Source organism: Lacerta agilis, chromosome 1 (assembly GCF_009819535.1).
Source record: "Lacerta agilis isolate rLacAgi1 chromosome 1, rLacAgi1.pri, whole genome shotgun sequence".
NCBI lineage: Eukaryota > Metazoa > Chordata > Lepidosauria > Squamata > Lacertidae > Lacerta > Lacerta agilis.
Window position 1 is genome coordinate 13,589,723 of NC_046312.1, and position 19,179 is coordinate 13,608,901.

At 43.8% G+C, this 19,179-nt stretch overlaps 1 protein-coding gene across 1 annotated transcript in view; it reads right to left on the reverse strand.

Annotated features, from left to right (window-relative positions):
• The window catches only part of TRMT61A (tRNA methyltransferase 61A), a 60,701-nt gene extending 42,582 nt beyond the window's left edge, over positions 1 to 18,119 (reverse strand). The window contains exons 1-2 of the mRNA XM_033139045.1: positions 17,986 to 18,119; positions 13,085 to 13,449 (exon numbers count right to left, since the gene is read on the reverse strand). Of these exons, the coding sequence (XP_032994936.1) occupies positions 13,085 to 13,415 (331 nt within the window). The 5' untranslated portion in view covers positions 13,416 to 13,449; positions 17,986 to 18,119. The remainder of the gene's footprint in view (positions 1 to 13,084; positions 13,450 to 17,985) is intronic.
• Positions 18,120 to 19,179: the final 1,060 nt, after the last annotated feature.

Here is a 19,179-nt window from a genome sequence, read left to right on the forward strand (position 1 = left end):
CCTTTGGGGTTCCCCAGCTGGTTCCTCCCACCATTCCTCCAACAAGTCCATGACACTCAAGCAGGGAGGCGGCTGCCGCACTCATGATCTGCTCGTGGGCTTCACCATAGGCGTCTGGTTGGCCTGTGTAAGGACAGGATGCGGGCCTGATCCTGCAGGGCTCTTCTCATACAGTATTCCTGTTTGGTTGCAAATATTACTTGTACAGGCAGCAGGTAAGGAGATTTCAGTATTCTGGGTGTACATATACTTATACATTCATAAAGGTAAAGGGACCCCTGACCATTAGGTCCAGTCATGTCCGACTCTGGGGTTGCAGAGCTCATCTCGCTTTATTGGCTGAGGGAGCCAGCGTACAGCTTACGGGTCATGTGGCCAGCATGACTAAGCCGCTTCTAGCGAACCAGAGCAACGCACAGAAACGCCATTTACCTTCCTGCTGGAGCAGTACCTATTTATCTACTTGCACTTTGACGTGTTTTCGAACTGCTAGGTTGGCAGGAGCAGGGACCGAGCAACGGGAACTCACCCCATCGCAGGGATTCGAACCGCCAACCTTCTGATCGCCAAGCCCTAGGCTCTGTGGTTTAACCCACAGCGCCACCCGCGTCCCTATAAATTCATACTGACGCTTTAAAAAGAAATACGGTAGTGGGATAGCAAAAAACAACAAAAAAGAGCATAAATACCTGCCCTGTATTCAAAGAAGCACAATGCATTTTTTTTAATAAAAAAAACACCATTTTGCATTCCACTGGATGTTCCACTGCAGAATACCTAACAACTAATGCCATGTTTCTCTTATTAAACAGTGCCTTATTATAAGAAATTTTAATCTCAGGGAATTTAACTAAATCGTATCTCATATCTTAAACAACTAACTGCTTTCAATGGTTCTGTCTACCACTTCCAGCAATTTGCAAAGGTTATTCATGCTGCAATTAACAGACAAAGCGCACATTCTCCAATCTACTGTCCATTTTAATAAAATTTTAACAGATGTACTACTGAGACAATTTTTCAGCTGCTTAAGATCTACACGTCAATTGCTTGGGAGCCACAAGTAGCTCAAACACCATGATTTAGCCTACAATTCAGGTGTGGGGAACCTCTGGCCCTCCCGATGTTCCAACTCCCATCATCTCTGATCATTGGCTATGCACCTTCCCTTTGGAGAGTGAGGCATGCACAGCGCTTAATGGCAGCTGGAGTCCTAGGAAGGGGTGAGTAAACAAGCATTCCTTCAAGTGGGCTGAGCCTGTGAAGTTTCTTCATGCCAACGTTGGTGTCAAGACTCATCATCCAGGATGCTTGCAGTAGACTCAAGTCAAGACTCGAGTCGAGGATCATTCCAAGTTATGTTCCTTTGTAGGAGGCTCTACACCGATAGTAGGTGGTGCTGCAGGCAGTTCCTCATCAGGAGGTGTCTGACATGAGAAGTCTGGTGTCATGGGGGCAGAACACTCTTTGTCCACCCGCTTCATCCCTCCCCTGGACCCAGTTCTCCATCCCACAAACCTCTGGTCCTCTCTCCAGGCTCAGACATCTGTTGGGGTCCTGCAGCTCTTTCTCCCATCCCACTATGAACCTCCCCAGGGTTGCACAGCTCCAACTTTCTGAGCTGCTCCCATCAGGATCTGACCCCCCCTGTACAAGGTGACACACAACCTCTTGTGCAAGATCTCAAGATGGAAGCCAGAGTGAGGTTTTGCACAAACTCTTGTACAATGTCACACCCATCTTCCACTAGCCCTTGTACAACAGCTCATCAGGAACAGTGCCACCGCCAGAAGTTCCTCTCCCTACACACTCATTTCTGGATCTTTCCCATGGCATTTATCACCCTCTCAAGATTTGCAAAGGGCTTAACTTCAAAGCCTGGCCGGCACAAAATACCAGCCCGATAATTTGCCAGCACAAGATGACAGCAACACGTCCTTCAGTTGTAACTTGGCATCCTCCACATATGCAAAATGTTATGAGGATTATATTACATCCTACTGAAAATGTGTAAATGAGTTATTTCCCACAGGGCTCTCGTGTGTGTGTGTGTGTGTGTGTGTGTTTGTGTCTGTATTTCAATGTGGTCCTGTTCACCCAGCAAACTGCCTACCTCTGCTTGACAATATGTACTGTCAAACGATTTGAAACATAAAAGCAGGCATGCAAAACAAGTCGCAGCAATACGTTCACCTCATCTGCCAGTAACCCACTTAAAAAAGAAAAAACCCAACACGATGCATGCAAGACTCGACGGCATAAGATTAAAAATCCTGCCCATCAAGTTGGCAATTAATTTCAGCATTAAGCCAACTCCAACGCCCCAAGTTCCTTGCACAACCACACAGGAACTCGTTTGCAGTATCGCTTCATTCAACGGCAGCACAAACGCGGAACATCTCTCCTTCACCTTTGGCCTAGCAGAAAGATGGGGGAAATGTGGCCCAGCACACACACCCCAGAGTATTGGCTGTGCTGGCTAGGGCTGATGGGAGCTGGAAGTCCAGCAACATCTGAACAGCCACAGATTTCACAACAAGCAAGCACCTGGCCAGTAAATAATTTTGCAAGAAGGCTATGGAGGTAGCTGACCAAAGCCTCATCCTCATTCCCAAAATGGCAAGCCACCAGCAATTCACAGTGCTACTGTAGACTTATACATAGAATCATAGAAGCGTAGAGTTTAAAAAAGCTAGTGCTATTCTAGGCTGCATCAACAGAAATATAGCAACCAGATCAAGGGAAGTAATAGTACCGCTCTATTCTGCCTTGGTCAGACCACACCTGGAGTACTGTGTCCAGTTCTGGGCACCTCTTTTTAAGAAGGATGTTGACAAGCTGGAAGGTGTGCAGAGGAGGGCAACCAAGATGATCAAGGGTCTGGAAACCAAGCCTTATAGGGAGTGCTTGGAGAAGAGGAGACTGATAAGAGATATGATGGCCATCTTCAAATGACACCTTCAGGGCTGTCACATGGAAGATGGAGCAAGCTTTTTTCTCCTGCTCTTGAGAGTAGGACACGAAGCAATGGGTTCAAGTTACAAGAAAGGAGATTCCGACTAAACATCAGGAAGAATTTTCTGACAGTAAGAGCTGTTCAACAGTGGAACGGTCGCTTCCGGTTAGGTGCCGAGTCAATGGCGGACGGGAGTCCGACGGCTCCGTCCTCCGTTAGGCGATAGGGAGCTCCGTGCCTGCGCCACGGGTCCCTTAAAGCCACGGGAAGAGCGTCCCGTGGACCGACGGCTTCGTGGGTCCCAGACGTGCTGTCTCCGCTCCTGATTTACCCTCGTAAGGGGGAGAATCGGGCGAGCGGAGCCCCAGCACGGGACTGAAGAAGCGGCTGCCTGCGGAGGATCAAAGCAGCGATCCCGCCAGACCTGAGCACCCGGCACTTCCTACATAGAAACTTCCAAAGAAACTCTGTAAGTCAAAAATTTGGATTATTTTACAAGTTTAAAGAGCACTGCTTGCAGAGGAAACTCCAAAAGGAAGCCTGTTCCCTTTGAACTGTTTGCGCGAGCTTGGTAGCGCTAAAGGATCAAAGCCGCGGCTAACGGGAAAGTTTTGCGAACTCTGCCAAACTTTTTAAAAGTGATTTAAAAGTTGTTTAAAGTTTGTTTAAAGATTCCAAAACAGTTGATATGGCAAAAGAAGAAGCCCCTCACCCTCTGGATTAGGATTCCGGGTCAGTAGCGGGCTGGGATATATTGTTGCCATTTTTTCTTTGTTGGTGTTCAAATGTTACAGTGACTGTTTACCAGTGGAGATACTTTGACTCTCTTACAGCCAGATACAAGCTATTTTAAAGACTTGGTGGTTACACTGCAAGTGAGAAAACAGCTACTGGCTTGGGCTATCTAAAATAGACTCTTCTTGGCTTTAAGGAATTTACAATTCTGAAAAATCTGAACTCTTTGCCTAAAAGTTGGATTAATGGACTATTGTGGACTCCTGGCTCAGCAGCCTCTTTGTTCTCAGAAAGCTAGCTGCAGGCCACCTGGTGTTTACTTTTGGGACTGTTGGTCTTCTGCTGTGAATGTCTGAGATTGTTACTATAGCAACTGGAGTGACCTTGAGATTACAGTTACAGAGCCCACAAGGAATGGAACTTAGATCTAAAGGAACTGGCTCTGAAAAAAGGAAAGGCTCTGTTTCCTTAACCCTTCAGGAACAAATGGAGAAATTGGCTGCAAGTGTGGCAGAAATTGCAGAAGGCTTGAAAAGTGTCACCGAAGGGTTGAAGCAAACACAAGAATCGGTGAATGCTATTGGTGCATCAGTGAATACAACAGTTAACTCTGCAATAGAAAAGCTCCAAGTGGATATTAAGGCCGATATTAAAGCCTCCACCCAAACGCTAGAAAAATCGATTGGCCAAATCGAGGAAAACGTAAGAAAGAACAGAGACGAAATTAATAAAATTGGGCAGGAGGTGACCACGTTAAAAAAGGACTCGGAGGAAATTAAAGTGGTCAGAGAAAAAATAAAAAAGGTGGAGGAAAAATTGGACAATTTGGATTTGGAGCAGATCGAAAATATTGGAACACGACAGAGGACTGTGGAAGAGTCTCTTGCTTTTCTGCAACTACATCAGAGAGAAGGAAACCTAAGAATAAGGGGTCTTCCAGAATTGGAGGGGGAAGACCTGAAAGCCTATATTGTGAAACTATTCTCGACTTTTTGGGAGTTAGAAGAGGTAAACGTCTCAGCACGCATAGTGAAGGCCTTCAGATTTGGACCAAGAGGTTCCAGAGGAAAGAAAAGCACTAAAACAGTCAGTGACTGTTTGATTGTGCTACATGATAGACACGACAGAGACTACTTTCTGGATTTACACTACAGAAATAACCTGGTGGTACAGCAGAATAAAGTAATTTTTTACAAGGATATCCCCAGATTCTTTTTAGATAAAAGAGCTCCCTATAACGACCTGGTGACGGAGCTAAGAAGAAGAAAGATCTCCTTCAGTTGGGAATTTCCAGAAGGCCTGGCATTCACGTTTGAAGGGAAAAAGATAAGAATAAGGTCCTTGGCGGATAAGCAAAAGTTTTTGGACAAGCATCTGGAACATTTCAAAGGAACTCCATTGGATCCAGCACAGCTTTACAAGTTTCCAGAAGTATTTCCACCACCGCCGGGACCACCAGGACCAAGCCAAGATCCAGAACAAGATAAGAAAGGACAGGCAACTGGAGGAGAGGAATAAACAAAGAAATGGCGCTCAAGTTAATGACTTGGAACGTTCGGGGATTAAATCAGAGACCAAAGAGACGCAGAGTGTTTTACAGCATAGAAAAGAAGAATTTGGATATAATATGTCTACAGGAAACCCACATAGTTCGGCGTCACAGAAGATTGCTACAGAACAAAAAATTAGGCCAAGAGTTCATATCATCGGATAAGGTCAAGAAGAGAGGAGTAGTGATTTATGCAAAGGAGAAATATAGCCCAAGACAGCTATTTAAAGATGAAGAAGGGAGATACATCGCAATTGAAATTAATGTACAAGGCGAAAAATTTTTGATTCTGGGACTTTATGCACCAAATGATGGAAAGTCGATTTTTTACAAAAAAATCCATGATTTGCTGTTGGATTATTTGGACTATAAGGTAGTTTGCCTTGGAGATTTTAATGGGGCAGTTTCCACATTAATGGACAGATCTCAAAGAACAAAATTAACAAATGATGGGAAACTCCCAAAGACTTTTTTTGAAATGGTGGACAATTTGAATTTGGTAGACTCTTGGAGATTAAAAAATCCCACAGAAACAGAGGCAACGTATTTCAGTGAATCTCAGCAGTCATGGTCGAGGATAGATTATATCTGGATCTCGAATGAATTGGCTCCAAAATTACAAAAAGCAGAAATCGGTCCTAAAACGCTTTCAGACCATAATCCGGTACAGGTAAACCTAAAAATGATTTCCAAGGATTCTTTCAGGTGGAGAATGGATGATGCATTGATGAGAGATACCAAGCTAGTAGAAAGAGCGGCGAAAAAGATGAAAGAATATTTTCAAATTAATTGGAATTCAGATGTGGAGAAAAGGATTGCCTGGGATGCAAGTAAGGCGGTAATGAGAGGATTCCTCATTAGTGAAAAGGCAAAAAAGAAGAAACAACAAAGTGCAGAGATGGAGAGACTGTTGAAACTAATCAAAGAAAAGGAAAAAGAACTAAGAGGACATCCCAGATGTGTTAAAATCCAAAAAGAAATCAAATACTTGCAATCCCAATACGCGAATATCATGAATCAAGACATCGAATGGAAAGTGAAAATGATGAAACAAAGAACATTTGAATCTGCAAATAAATGTGGAAAACTACTAGCTTGGCAATTAAAGAAAAGACAAAAGGCAAATGTCATCAGTAAATTGGTAGTAAATGGAAAAAATGTAGAGAAACCGGAGGAAATCAGATGGTGCTTTCAGAGATTCTATAAACAACTGTACAAGGAGGAGAAGATAGATGAAGTAGAGATAGACCGATTTCTGGAGAAGAACGGATTGCAAAAGGTCCCAGAGGAAAAACTAACAATTCTCAACCACCCAATAACGACACAAGAAATAGAAGATGCAATAAACAATATGCAACTGGGGAAGGCTCCAGGACCGGATGGATTAACAGCAAAATATTACAAGATATTGAAAGACTGGCTATCACAGCCGTTAAGAGAAATTTGCAATAGAATACTAGAAGGAGATAGGGCACCAGAGACGTGGAAAGAAGCCTTTATCACACTGATCTTAAAACCAGATACTGATAAGACTCTAATGAAAAACTACCGTCCAATATCCCTTTTGAATGTGGATTATAAAATCTTTGCAAATGTTTTGGCTACAAGGTTGAAAAGAGTGTTGAAAGATCATATACATAGAGACCAAGCAGGTTTCTTGCCAGGAAGGCAAATAAGTAATAATACGAGAATTATTGTGGACATTTTAGAAAAATTGGAAAGAGACATAAACACAGATGCAGCACTATTGTTTGTTGATGCAGAGAAAGCTTTTGACAAAGTATCCTGGACATTTATGAAAAAGAATTTGGAAAAGATGGGAGTTGGAGAAAAATTCTTAAATGGCATTAAGGCCATTTACACAGAACAAAGAGCAAAAGTTATTGTAAACAGTGTGATATCGGAGGAGATTGAAGTAGAGAAAGGAACAAGACAAGGGTGCCCTATCTCCCCTTTACTTTTTATTACGGTCCTGGAAGTCCTTCTGAATATGATTCGGAAAGATAAACAGACAAAAGGAATTAAAGTGGGAGAGAAGGAATACAAATTACGTGCCTTCGCGGACGATTTGATGCTATCCCTGCAAGAACCAGAAGGCAGTGTCCCCAGAGCCTTGGAATTAATTGAACAATTCGGACTTGTTGCTGGCTTTAAATTAAATAAGCAGAAAACCAAAGTTTTAGGTAAAAATCTGAGTGCAGAACAGATCCAAAGAATTCAAGAAGCCACAGGCCTCAATTTTGTCAAATCTGTAAAATACCTAGGTATCAATCTCACAAACAAGAATTTGAACCTGTATAAGGATAATTATGAAAAATTGTGGATGGAGATAAAAAAAGATATGGAGATCTGGACAAGACTTAAACTGTCGTTAATGGGAAGAATAGCAGTGGTTAAAATGAATGTCCTACCAAGGATGCTGTTCTTATTCCAAGCCATACCAATTTTGGACAAACTAGACTGTTTTAAAAAATGGCAAAAGGACCTATCGAAATTTATATGGCAGGGCAAAAAGCCAAGAATAAAATTCAAGATTTTAACAGACTCTAAAGACAGAGGAGGCTTTGCCCTGCCGGACTTAAGGCTTTATTTTGAAGCTGCGGCCTTTTGCTGGTTAAAGGATTGGTTTAAACTAGAGAACGTTGATGTGTTGGACTTGGAGGGACATGATAATATGTTTGGTTGGCATGCATACCTTTGGTATGACAAGGTTAAAATCCACAGAACTTTTAAGTCTCATATTGTGAGAAAATCCCTATATCAGGTTTGGATTAGATACAAAGACTTGTTAGAGAGAAAGACTCCTAGATGGATCTCTCCAGTGGAGGCCAAGGCATATAAGAGACCGAATATGTCTGCAAACTGGTTAAGATATATGGACATATTGCAGCAGGAAGGGGACTCCTTTAAGCTAAAAAGCTATGATCAAGTAAAAAGTCAGGTCCCCGACTGGCTGCACTATTATCAGGTTTATGAAACATTTAAAATGGACAAAAAAGTTGGTTTTCAAGTAGAAAAATCAAAACTGGAAACAGAACTGATAGAATCGAACTTCAAAAACCTTTCCAAAATGTATAATCTTCTGCTAGAGTGGCATACAAAAGATGAACTGGTTAAATCCTCAATGATAGATTGGGCAAAAGATGTAGGACATAATATTATGATGGATGACTGGGAGAGATTGTGGCAAAAAGGTATCAAATTTACTGCTTGTCATGGTTTAAGAGAAAACATAATGAAAATGGTTTATAGATGGTACTTGACACCAGTTAAGATTGCTAAGATGAATACCAAAATGTCAGATGTATGTTGGAAATGTAAACATGCGAAAGGTACCTTTTTCCATATGTGGTGGTTGTGCCCAGCGGTAAGTGCTTTCTGGGATAAGATTTATAATGAGCTTATGAAGGTAATGAAAGTTACCTTTTGTAAGAAACCAGAGGCATTTCTCCTGAGCATAACCAATGAAGAGATACCCAGTCAGGATAGAGTGTTTTTCATGTATGCCACAACAGCAGCTAGAATTTTATTGGCGAGAACATGGAAAGGTGAAGAGATACCAACGGTGGAGGAATGGCAGATGAAGATGATGGAATACATGGAACTCGCAGAACTGACCGTCAGAGTCCGGGACCAGAGGGAGGGGAAGGCGTCGCAGGAGTGGAAAAAATTTAAAGACTATTTAGTTAAATCAGTTAAACTGAATATTTGAGCAGAATTAAACAGAATATCGGCTTTGGTAGATATGTGTTAGATATGAATGGTAAGAGGAATTGTTGTTATGTGAAAGATGTATGTGTCAAAATATGTTAAGATAGGTTGTTAAGACAAGATACATAGTTATTGAGATATTTGACTAAGTAAAAGCTAAGTATATTAAAATTTGGGTAAAAGTGAATTGAACAATATATAAAGCTACCTTGAAGAAGTATATGTTTTTTGAAGACAGTGGAGGGAACGGGGGAAGTCCCCAAATAGAGAAGTTAGAAACAAGAAATATTCAAAGAAAGATATTGGTTAAGGTTTGTATTTTTTATGTTTTTATTGTTGTTATTGTTTTGAATGTTGATTATGTTTATTGTTGATTATGTTTAATGTTTATTGTGTTTTTATTGATGTTTATGTTATGTGTTGATGTTGTATTTTGTTCTCTTTTTCTTTTATTGGAAAATAATAAAATCTTATAAAAAAAAAAAACAACAGTGGAACGGTCTCCCCTGGGAGGTTGTGGACTCTCCTTCCTTGAAGGTTTTAAAGCAGAAGTTGGATGGCCGTCTGTCATAGATGCTTTAGCTGAGATTCCTGCAATGCAAGAATCTCACCCAATGTAGGACTCAAACCCACAACTCTGAGGTTAAGAGTCTCATGCTCTATGCACTGAGCTACCTTCTGGGCCATCACTATTTTGCCTCCAGGTTTCCAAAGCAGAGGGGCCAGGATGACTCCGTGCTGGCTTCCAGGTGCCAATCCCCAGTCTAATGTTTTGTGATGTATTACAGAAACACTGAGTTGAAGCAACCAAGAGGCACTCTGGACCAGCCTTCAGATGTTGTTGAGACTATAACTCCCATCATCTCCTACCACTGGCCATGCTAGCTGGGGCTGATGGGAGCTGAAGTCCAGAAGATCTGGAGGACACCAGACTGGTGAAAGATAACATAGATTAACCCTTTGCCCAAAAGGATAGACCTATTTACGAAACACCAGCCTACAAAGCAACTTAAAGAATCCGGAAAACAAGGTCAAAGTTAATTAAGACGGTGAGAATTGCCACACACATGATGAGTTTCCTCATTCAGTAAGAATTGCCATATGAACCGAAGACATGAGGTTTTCCCACACGCAACTGGTGCCCCCCAGCAAGGGTAGAGCCCTGACTCACATGCAAAGTTCTACTGAATGATATGGAAACAGGTGTGAGCATGAAAATCTCTCCACAGGCATGTCGCTCTCCAATGGCAAGTGCACTGCTTTCTTGCAAACGGGGCCGTATCACAGAATCTCAAAGGAGTTGGAAAAGTCAATGCTGCTTTGATGCAGGAAATTCTCTGCTCTCACTGCCCCAAGTAAGCGGCCATTCAGAATCTGCTTAAAAACCTCTACTAGAGGAGAGTCCCCTACCTTATAAGGTAATATGTTCCTTATATTCCAACACTGGAAGTTACAGGTCAGACCATTGGTCCATCCAGCTCCGTATGTGGTACACTGACTGGCAGTGGCTCTCTAGGGCTCGGACAAGTGTCTTCTCCCAGCCTTAACTGGAGATGCTAGGAATCGAACTCAAGACTTTATGCACGCAAAGCAGAAGCTGCAGCCCCTTCCCCTAGAATGCACATGCATGCCAGTTAGCATTCCATGAAACCAAGGATGGCGCTTTGTAAGTGATGGCTGACCTTTTTCATTGTTTCTTTATGGCATAATTCATTAGCAGGGGTCGAAACGAGGGCCGCTTGCCCTCTAGCCCCGCAGTAGTCAGGAGCAAACACAGCAAAGTTTCTCCCATGTGCCATCTGCCATAACCACAATCCCAGTGGAAGAGATCACTGCTTTGAAGGCAGAAGGCCTCAGATTCAACTCCCAGGCATCTCTAGCCAGGGCTGGTAATGTCCCCTGCCAGAAACCCTGGAGAACTGCTGCCAATCAGAGTAGACAACACTGAGACAGATGGGACAAATGATTTAATAATAATAATAATAATAATAATAATAATAATAATAATAATAATTTATTTATTTATACCCCACCCATCTGGCTGGGTTTCCAATGGAATGTTAAAATACAATAATCTATTAAATATGAAAAGCTTCCCTAAATAGGGCTGCTTTCAGATGTCTTCTAAAAGTCTGGTAGTTGTTTTTCTCTTTGACATCTGGTGGGAAGGTGTTCCAGAAGGCAGGCGCCACTACCGAGAAGGCCCTCTGCCTGATTCCCTGTAACTTGGCTTCTCACAGCAAGGGAACTGCCAGAAGGCCCTCGGCACTGGACCTCAGTGTCCTGGCAGAACGATGGGGGTGGAGACACTCCTTCGGCTATACTGGACTGAGGCTGTTTAGGTCAGTATGAGGCAGCTTCCCTATCTTCAAAGCAAGGATACAACAAGAATTGGTTGCCAAAATTCACCGCCTCCTCGGACCGCCCGTGGCTCTATCTTGCTTCCTGCAGGAACTAATGAGTACCCATGGGATCTGGCTATCCTCTCTTTAAAGCTAGTGTAGGGGATCGGGCAGAAATCCAGTAGCTGTTGAAAGAGCTGAAGGCACTAACAGCTGGAGTAACAAATTTGAGATACCCCCTGCAAGTGCCATGTTTTGGAGAGCTGAGGAAAGCCAACACATGTTCCCCTCTACAGAGTTGCATCCTTATTTCAAGCATTGTGATATAAGGGTACATAACAATGTTTACCTGGTGATATTTCACGGTGTTGAAAACTAGATATCACCAAGCCCTACCAACATCATTTTTGTTGTTCTAATAAAGCTAATGACTGTTTAACGTGGTATAATTCTGCTTTAAATGTATTGTGCAAGAGGATTCTTGATGATCACCACAGGCCTACCAATAGAGCGTCTATTTACAATCCGGTACAGTCTAGCCTGCCTCTCTGTGCTACTGAAGCTGCCATCTTGGATTTCCCAACCCTAAACTTAAGCTCCATCTGCAGTATACACTGCCATCTTAGGTTTCTTCCACAGTTTCCCCCCAGAGAATTCTGGGGGCTGCAGTTTGTTAGGGGTGCTTAGAGTTGCTAGGGCACCCCTATTCCCCTCACAGAGCTAGAATTCTCAAAATGGTTGAGCAGTCATTCCCTCTTCCCAGGGAATGCTGGGAACCGCAGCTCTGTGAGGGGAACAGTAGCCTCCCAACAACTCCCAGCACCCTTAAACTAAAGTAGCCAAGATTCTTGGGGGGGGGGGGACGCCATGACTATTTAAAGTGCCACGATGCTGCTTTAAATGCAGGTTGTAGGCGGGGCCTTGCCTGGAGAGGCTAATAAGATTGAAGAATGACCGAAAGACTCCTAGCAATTTCTAGCGCAAAGTTCAAAGCATCAACTCAGTCCTTGGAGCTGTTTACCGGCAGTGCAAGTTTCCCACATGGAAGCGGGGAGAAACATCCTGCTGAATAAGGAAACAGGATGACAGATGGCATTTCGGCCGTCCAAGAAAGATACTGTCATGCCCAGGCGCCTGCCAAAAGCTTGCGCAATCATAACAATATTGCTTTCGCTCGAGAGTAACGGGCTTTCTCTTGTTTTCTGACATCATGGTGCATGGGACATGAGCACACCGGGCAGCGAGAGTGTGGGGAGGGGTGTCCTCAGGGGCCGCCCTCCCCTGGGTGGAACTCTCTCCCACAGAGGGCCTGCCAAAGACCAACCCTGAGCACCTGCAAGACCCACTTGTAAGCCTTCGGGGGCTGAAGAGCCAAGTTGCAAAAGAACAGCAAAATTTCAACAAATTTGATTTGAATGCTATTCCAGTGCTTAGTCTTAGAATCCATTGCCCTGAGTTTTGAAGAACAGACATACCCACATCAACTTAAGCACAGATATTTATTCATTCCCTACCATGGCGCCTATTATGACGTCATTTCAGCAAAGGGCATCTGATCGCCACAATTCACACATACAGAGATACCTCAGCTCATTGGACCCTTTTGCACATTGATATGGCTGACAAAAGCAACTGGCTTGACACATCTGGCTGTCCTGGAATGGAGGACAGCTATTTTCCTCGGCTAGTTCAGTCTTCCCAATGGAAATAGTAATAACATGCAATGGAAATACCCCCCGAGAAAGTATTCCCAATTGCCATTATTAAATGCCATGCAACAAGAACCATTACCTGATTCACAAACAACGGACCCCGGCTTCAGCTCGAGCATCATGGTGATGAGAGAGATGTCCGTCGAATACAGGATCTGCGTCCGGTGGGGGAGGTTCACAGTCCACAGCTCGGGAGTCGGGTGAAGAATATACACCCAGCCTCCTTTGCTGCAGGTCACCTTGGAGCCATACTGCTTGCCTATGAGGTCGGTGGAATGCCTGATGACGCCATACTTCGTCTGGGTTTTACCGCCATGCTGCACCTTCACCGGAAACATGGACTCGTGGCCCAAGAAGACGATCGCCGTGTCCCCATCCTTTATCGTCTCTCTGTAGTCAATAAAACTCATCGCGATAGTCTTGTGGCTGGCAGGTTAGCTGGAGCTAAGGAAGAAGGGAACACACAGATTGCTTATTTCACCCCCTCTGTGCCCATTCCTGCCTCCAATATCTACACTTTGGGGGTGGCAAGGTTCAGGCACAGGGACCAAATGCGTCCTTCCAGGACTGGGAATCCGGCCCTCAAAACTCTCTCCTTGCCACACCTACACTCTGGTCCTGCTTTGATCGGTTTCTGCCTGGCTGGAATGTGTCCCTGAAATCAGATTAATGCCTCTTGCTTCCCTGGATGAAGTACCAACCTATAAATACCGTCCTAACATGAGGTTAATTCCCCATGGAATCAAAGAATCGTAGACTTGGAAGGGGACCACGGGGATCGTCTAATCTAACCCCTTGCAATCTTTCGGGCCTCTAGTGTGGCATCCCTTTGGAACCCCCTCCCACCATAAATCAGACAGGTGCCTTCCCTATTGTCTTTTGGGTGCCTGTTGAAGATTTCCTTCTTTCGACCATTTGTGGAATGCTGTCCCCAGTGAGGCCCGCCTGGTGCCTTCATTATACAGTGGTACCTTGGTTTACGAACTTAATCCGTTCCGGAAGTCCGTTCTTAAACCGAAACTGTTCTTAAACCGAAGCACGCTTTCCCTGAGGCCTCCCGCCACCGGTGCCCTTCTACTGTTCGGATTCCGTTCTTAAGCCAAGGTATAGTTCGCAAACCGGGACACTATTTCCGGTTTTGTGGAGTTTGTAAACTGAATCTTTCTTAAACAGGACTGTTCTTAAACCGAGGTACTACTGTATTATCTTTAGGCTTCAGGAAAACACTCCTCTTTTTTTTGGCCCTTTTTATATTATTATTAAAGATTTTCTTGGTTTACAAAGTGTCTGTAATGTCTCTCGTATTTTTCCATAAAGCATTTTTACAGATCAATTTTAGTTGTTGAGACATTAGGGAGAGAGGGGGGGAAGGAAGTGGGTGGGATGGGGAGATGATGTTTTCATTTTCCTTAAAATATGTAGGATTTGGTATCAGCGTCGCTTGTGTTGGTTCTCTGTTGTTTGCTTGTGTTTCTTTGGCGTTGAGAGGTTGCGATTGGCGTAGGGTTTGATTGTTCATTTGTGGTTGGCTGTGGTGGTCTTGTGTTTTTACCTTTTATTTTATCCTGTGAACTGCCCTAAGAACTTGTATTGAAGAGCAGTATATAAATCTAATGAATAACAATAACCAGCCTTCTAAGTGAAGTTTATTTTCTTTTCACACCAGTTATTATCTGCTTTGGGTCTGAATTGAATTTTATACATGCTATTGCAGTATAATTGCGTTGTTGTTGTTTTTTAAGTTGCATTCACATATACCACCGGTCTAGATGTAGCTTTTGTTGTATTGTAGATCACTTTGGTATACTTAATGGGAAGTGATTCATAAATGAAATAATAGCAACAGAAATAATAGCGATAGATTTTGAGTCTAAATATGGCAGACATAACAATGCACCAGGTTGGTTTAGGAGACTGTCTACTGGTGATAGGCATAGATAATCTGAGATAGTCCAAAAGCTATTTCAGGTTGTAGCCCTAAATAAACCCCAGTCTCCCTTCATCGCAGTTGTGCTTCCAAATATGAGGAATGGGCATGGTTCTCACAAGCAGCAATCTTGGGCAACCAGTTCTGCTCAAAACACAGTGTCGTCGTCCCCCCGTTTATCACTCTAGGAAATAGGAGTTAACAGATTCCTAGGCTCACAGTTAAGTGGGCAACTTCAAATGTATCCCAGAGGAGCAGAGATATCGAAAGGACAGGGACCATAGCAACTCAACTCTCATCCGACGGGGATACGAGTTCTAAAGGGGCAGAATATAAATAAACCACAATGCACATCCCTCGTGGATTAGAAGGGCTGAGAAGCTCCTTCTCAACACACACACAGACTGGACAGGTAAGCATTCCAAGTACTAAGGGATTTCTAACACAGGCTTAACAAAATACCTCACTGCAAAGCATATTGCAAGCATTCAGGCCTGCAGCGTGTCTTGATCCAAATGACAGTGCTTAAAATTCAAAAATAACTTACTTTTACATATTCTTTTAGATTTATACTGTAAGCCACGTTGTGATCACCAGGTGAAGGATGGGATAGAAAAACAATAATCACAGAATCTTACAGTTGGAAGGGTCATCTAGGAATCTCAGCTAAAGCATCCATGACAGATGGCCATCCGAGTCTGCTTAAAAACCTCCAAGGAATGAGAGTACCACCTCCCGATAACAACAACAACAATGTATATTGAACCTGCCTACCCTAGGATATAAGAGGAGCGCTGTTGGATCAGGCCATAAGCTTGTTGAGCCCAGCAACCTGTTCTCACAGTAATCAACTGTAAAGTTAAGATTTATTTTTGCCCCAATACGCATCACTTAGTTCAGGGCTTTTTCAAACTTGGGTCTCCAGCTGTTTTGGGGCTACAGTTCCCATCATCCCTGACCTCTGGCCCTGCTAGCTAGGGATGATGGGAGTTGTAGTCCAAAAAAAGCAGCTGGAGACCCAAGTCTGGAAAGCCACAACTCGGTTCTTGCTTGCATGACCCAGAAAAACATGACACCTACTCCAAGATGCAATGAGAGCTGCTGTCAATTAAGTGTTCAGGAAAATCCCTTCGCACTCTCGGTATCATCATCATTAGATCTTGTACAGGTGGAACCTGCAACAGGTTGTTGCGATGTGGAATGCTGTTCCAAGGTTGCAGCCAGCCGGCCGGCCATGCCCTTTTCCATTCCATTTCCCCCTCCCTCCTTGGTTTTCTGCCTCCCCCAAACCCCTGTTCCATGACCTGAAAACACTGGAGTTCCCCCAACTCTGCTGATTCCTCCCTCTCATGCATGGATGGTATAGTTTTAGCAAACCAAAGGATAGGTGTTTAGATAATGTGCTTATTATTAGTAGACAGGATATTCTCAAGGCCACATTAAGCTCTGAAGAACAGGCTCAGAAAAGCATTCTGAAAACTTAACACTCAAAATATCACTCTGCATCCAGTTCCCAGCCTAATAATAAGATTACGCTCAATGCAAATTCGGTCTTTGCATCATAATGAGGGAGACGGCATCCTTTTTTTTCCATCCTGTGCTCCCAACACACTGTGCTATTAGAAAGCAATTGAGAGGCAAGTGCAGTTAATTCCGAAACGCTAATTAAGTGCTGCGATCCTGCCTTCTGATTTGATTAACTTCCATTTACAAGCTGATGGGATTTTAAAGAGAGGGAAAGAAAAATGCAAAAAAAAGAGATGACAAGATGACGAGCAGGTGGCAAGAAGAAACCTTTGGGCTGGAATTGCTAATTGCATTAATACATTTTTTAAAAACAGCTTTGCTCCTGTATGATTAAGAGAAGCACAATCACAGAGATATAGGTGAAGCTTTTCCATGCATGGAAACAGGTGGCAGAAAACACTTTGCCTACTAGATTTTGGGGGCTGCTGTAAAAGAAATGGGTGCAGGGCTGGGGGTTTTTTCATTTGTTTTCTTCCAAAGGTAACAGCTCTGCACTGCATTAAAGAGGGTGGAAAAGCAAAAATCTTTAAGGTGCCGAATTCTGGCAGGGTCCCTGACTAGCTTAGGCCTCTTGAGGCCCAGGGCAATTGTACCAGGCTGTTCCCTCCTCCTCATGGGCCTACAACAAACTCAGACCCTCCAAGTATCCCTATTTTCCAGGGACAGTCCTGGATTTACAGAAGCCATCCCAGTTTCTAATTTGATCCTGGAATGTCCCGTTTTTCCTTAGGACGTCCCTAATTTCAATGGAGAAATGTTGGAGGGTATGGAGTAATGCTTTAGTGGAGAGTCCCAGTCAGATGGGCGGGGTATAAATAGTAAAGTTACGATGATGATGCTGATGCTGATGATGGAATAGGACGTCCCTGTTTTCATCGGACAAATGGTGGGAGGGTATGCAAACTACAGCTCCCATAATTCTTTGGGGCAGTCAGGCCTGTCTAGAGCGCTATCATCACACTTTAAATGAACGGTGCAAATAGCCAACCCAGAGCACAGGAGGAAGCCTCCCCCCACCACAGATTTCCTTCAAATGGGGATCACCTCCCAGGCTAAGGGTGCAAAGAGCTTGCAATCCCTTAACTCAGAACTTTTGTTTGTTTCCCCTCCACTAACACCACAAGAAAACAGGCTTGTACTAGCCCATCTGGCTCAGCACCCTGTTCTCAAAAGGCCGACCAGGAGGGAAAACCCCACCGAGCAGGACCCCAGTGACAGGAGCAACCCTCTGGTTTCCAGCGACTGGTATTCTGAAGTATTGCTTCCTCCAACTGCAGAGGCGCAGGGCAGAATGGCCATCATGCCACGAAGCAAGCAAGCCTCATCCTCCATGAAAATGTGCCCGGTCCCCTTTGAAGTGGACGGCCATCGCCATGTGCCATCTAAGAAGTGGACGGCCATCGCCTTCTCCTGCGGAAGCGAGTTCCGCAGTTCGACTTCGCGGGAGGGTGGGAAGCGCTTTTCCTTTGCTCCAGCGACCAGCTCCATTTAGGATCTCAGCAGCAGGAGTATTTATAGATCCTTACCTTTGCCGGCTTCCCACGTGGGCGCACAGGAAGAAGGAAGCGGGGAGGGTGCATAGGATCAGAGCAGATAAACAACCTCACTCATTCGCGCACGTGGGTTGTTGTTTTTCCCCTCCCCCTCCTTTCTTTCATTGTCGCTCTTTCCGCTTTCTTCTCCCTTCTCTCGGGCTGTCGCAGGCTGCTGACGCTCCTCAGCTTTCCCCGCCCTCGATGGCACCCTGCCAGGGAAAAGCTTGCCTAAGTCCCCGGTTTGAATGCAGCGAGCGGCTTCGCTTGCTCCTCAGCATTATTGTTTTTTTTAAAATTTCCATTGCAGTTTGTTTGAAGCAGAATGAGACGAAGCGAAGGCGCGCGTGCAAGGCTTTATAGCATACACACAGTGCCGGGTTTAAACAAGCTATAGCTTAGGGCCCCACTCTCGGGGGGGGGGGCGCAAAAAAAAAATTAAAGGGAAAAAAGCCGGGTGTACATTTCCAAAATATTTGTTATGAATAAAAAAAACCATTTTAAGTTATAGAAATAGAAATATTTATTGACACTGTACCACATGTTTACAGTGAGAATAAACGAGCCCCCCTCCCCTAGTCCTTACACTCTATGTGCTGTTGTACAACCTCCAACCCTGAACGTCAGCTGCAATTTTGCTGTCTTCCAATTAATTTAGATTAATTAATTTCAATTAAGTTAGAGCTTAATAATTATTTCACTATTAATATACTTCTTAATTGTATTTCACTACTGTATTAATATACCAGTACTTCTTAACTGTATTTCGTTTCAAAAATTACTTTGATAAAATACATATTTTGTTATGTGCAAATGGCTTTATATAACCATAAATTATCATATATATTCAACACAAAAAACAGCAACAATTTGTTGTTGACAAAGGGCAGCTGGGCATATAAAGGGCCCCATTACCTTCAGTAGCTTAGGGCCTCAACAAACCTAAATCCGGCCCTGCATACACATGTTACAATACTAAAACAAATTAGAATTTCCTCCACTTTCTAAGCACCTGGGTAGGTTTGTCTAAGCAAGAATGTTTTCAGCAGGTGCTGAAAAGAGGGTAGTGAAGGCCCCTGCTTGAGGTCCTCCGCTGAGTGTTTTCTGGCAGTTCCCTCAAGGTGAGAAGTGAAATCAGGGAACCAGGCAGAGGAACCTCTTGGTGGTGGTGCCCACCCGTGGAAATCC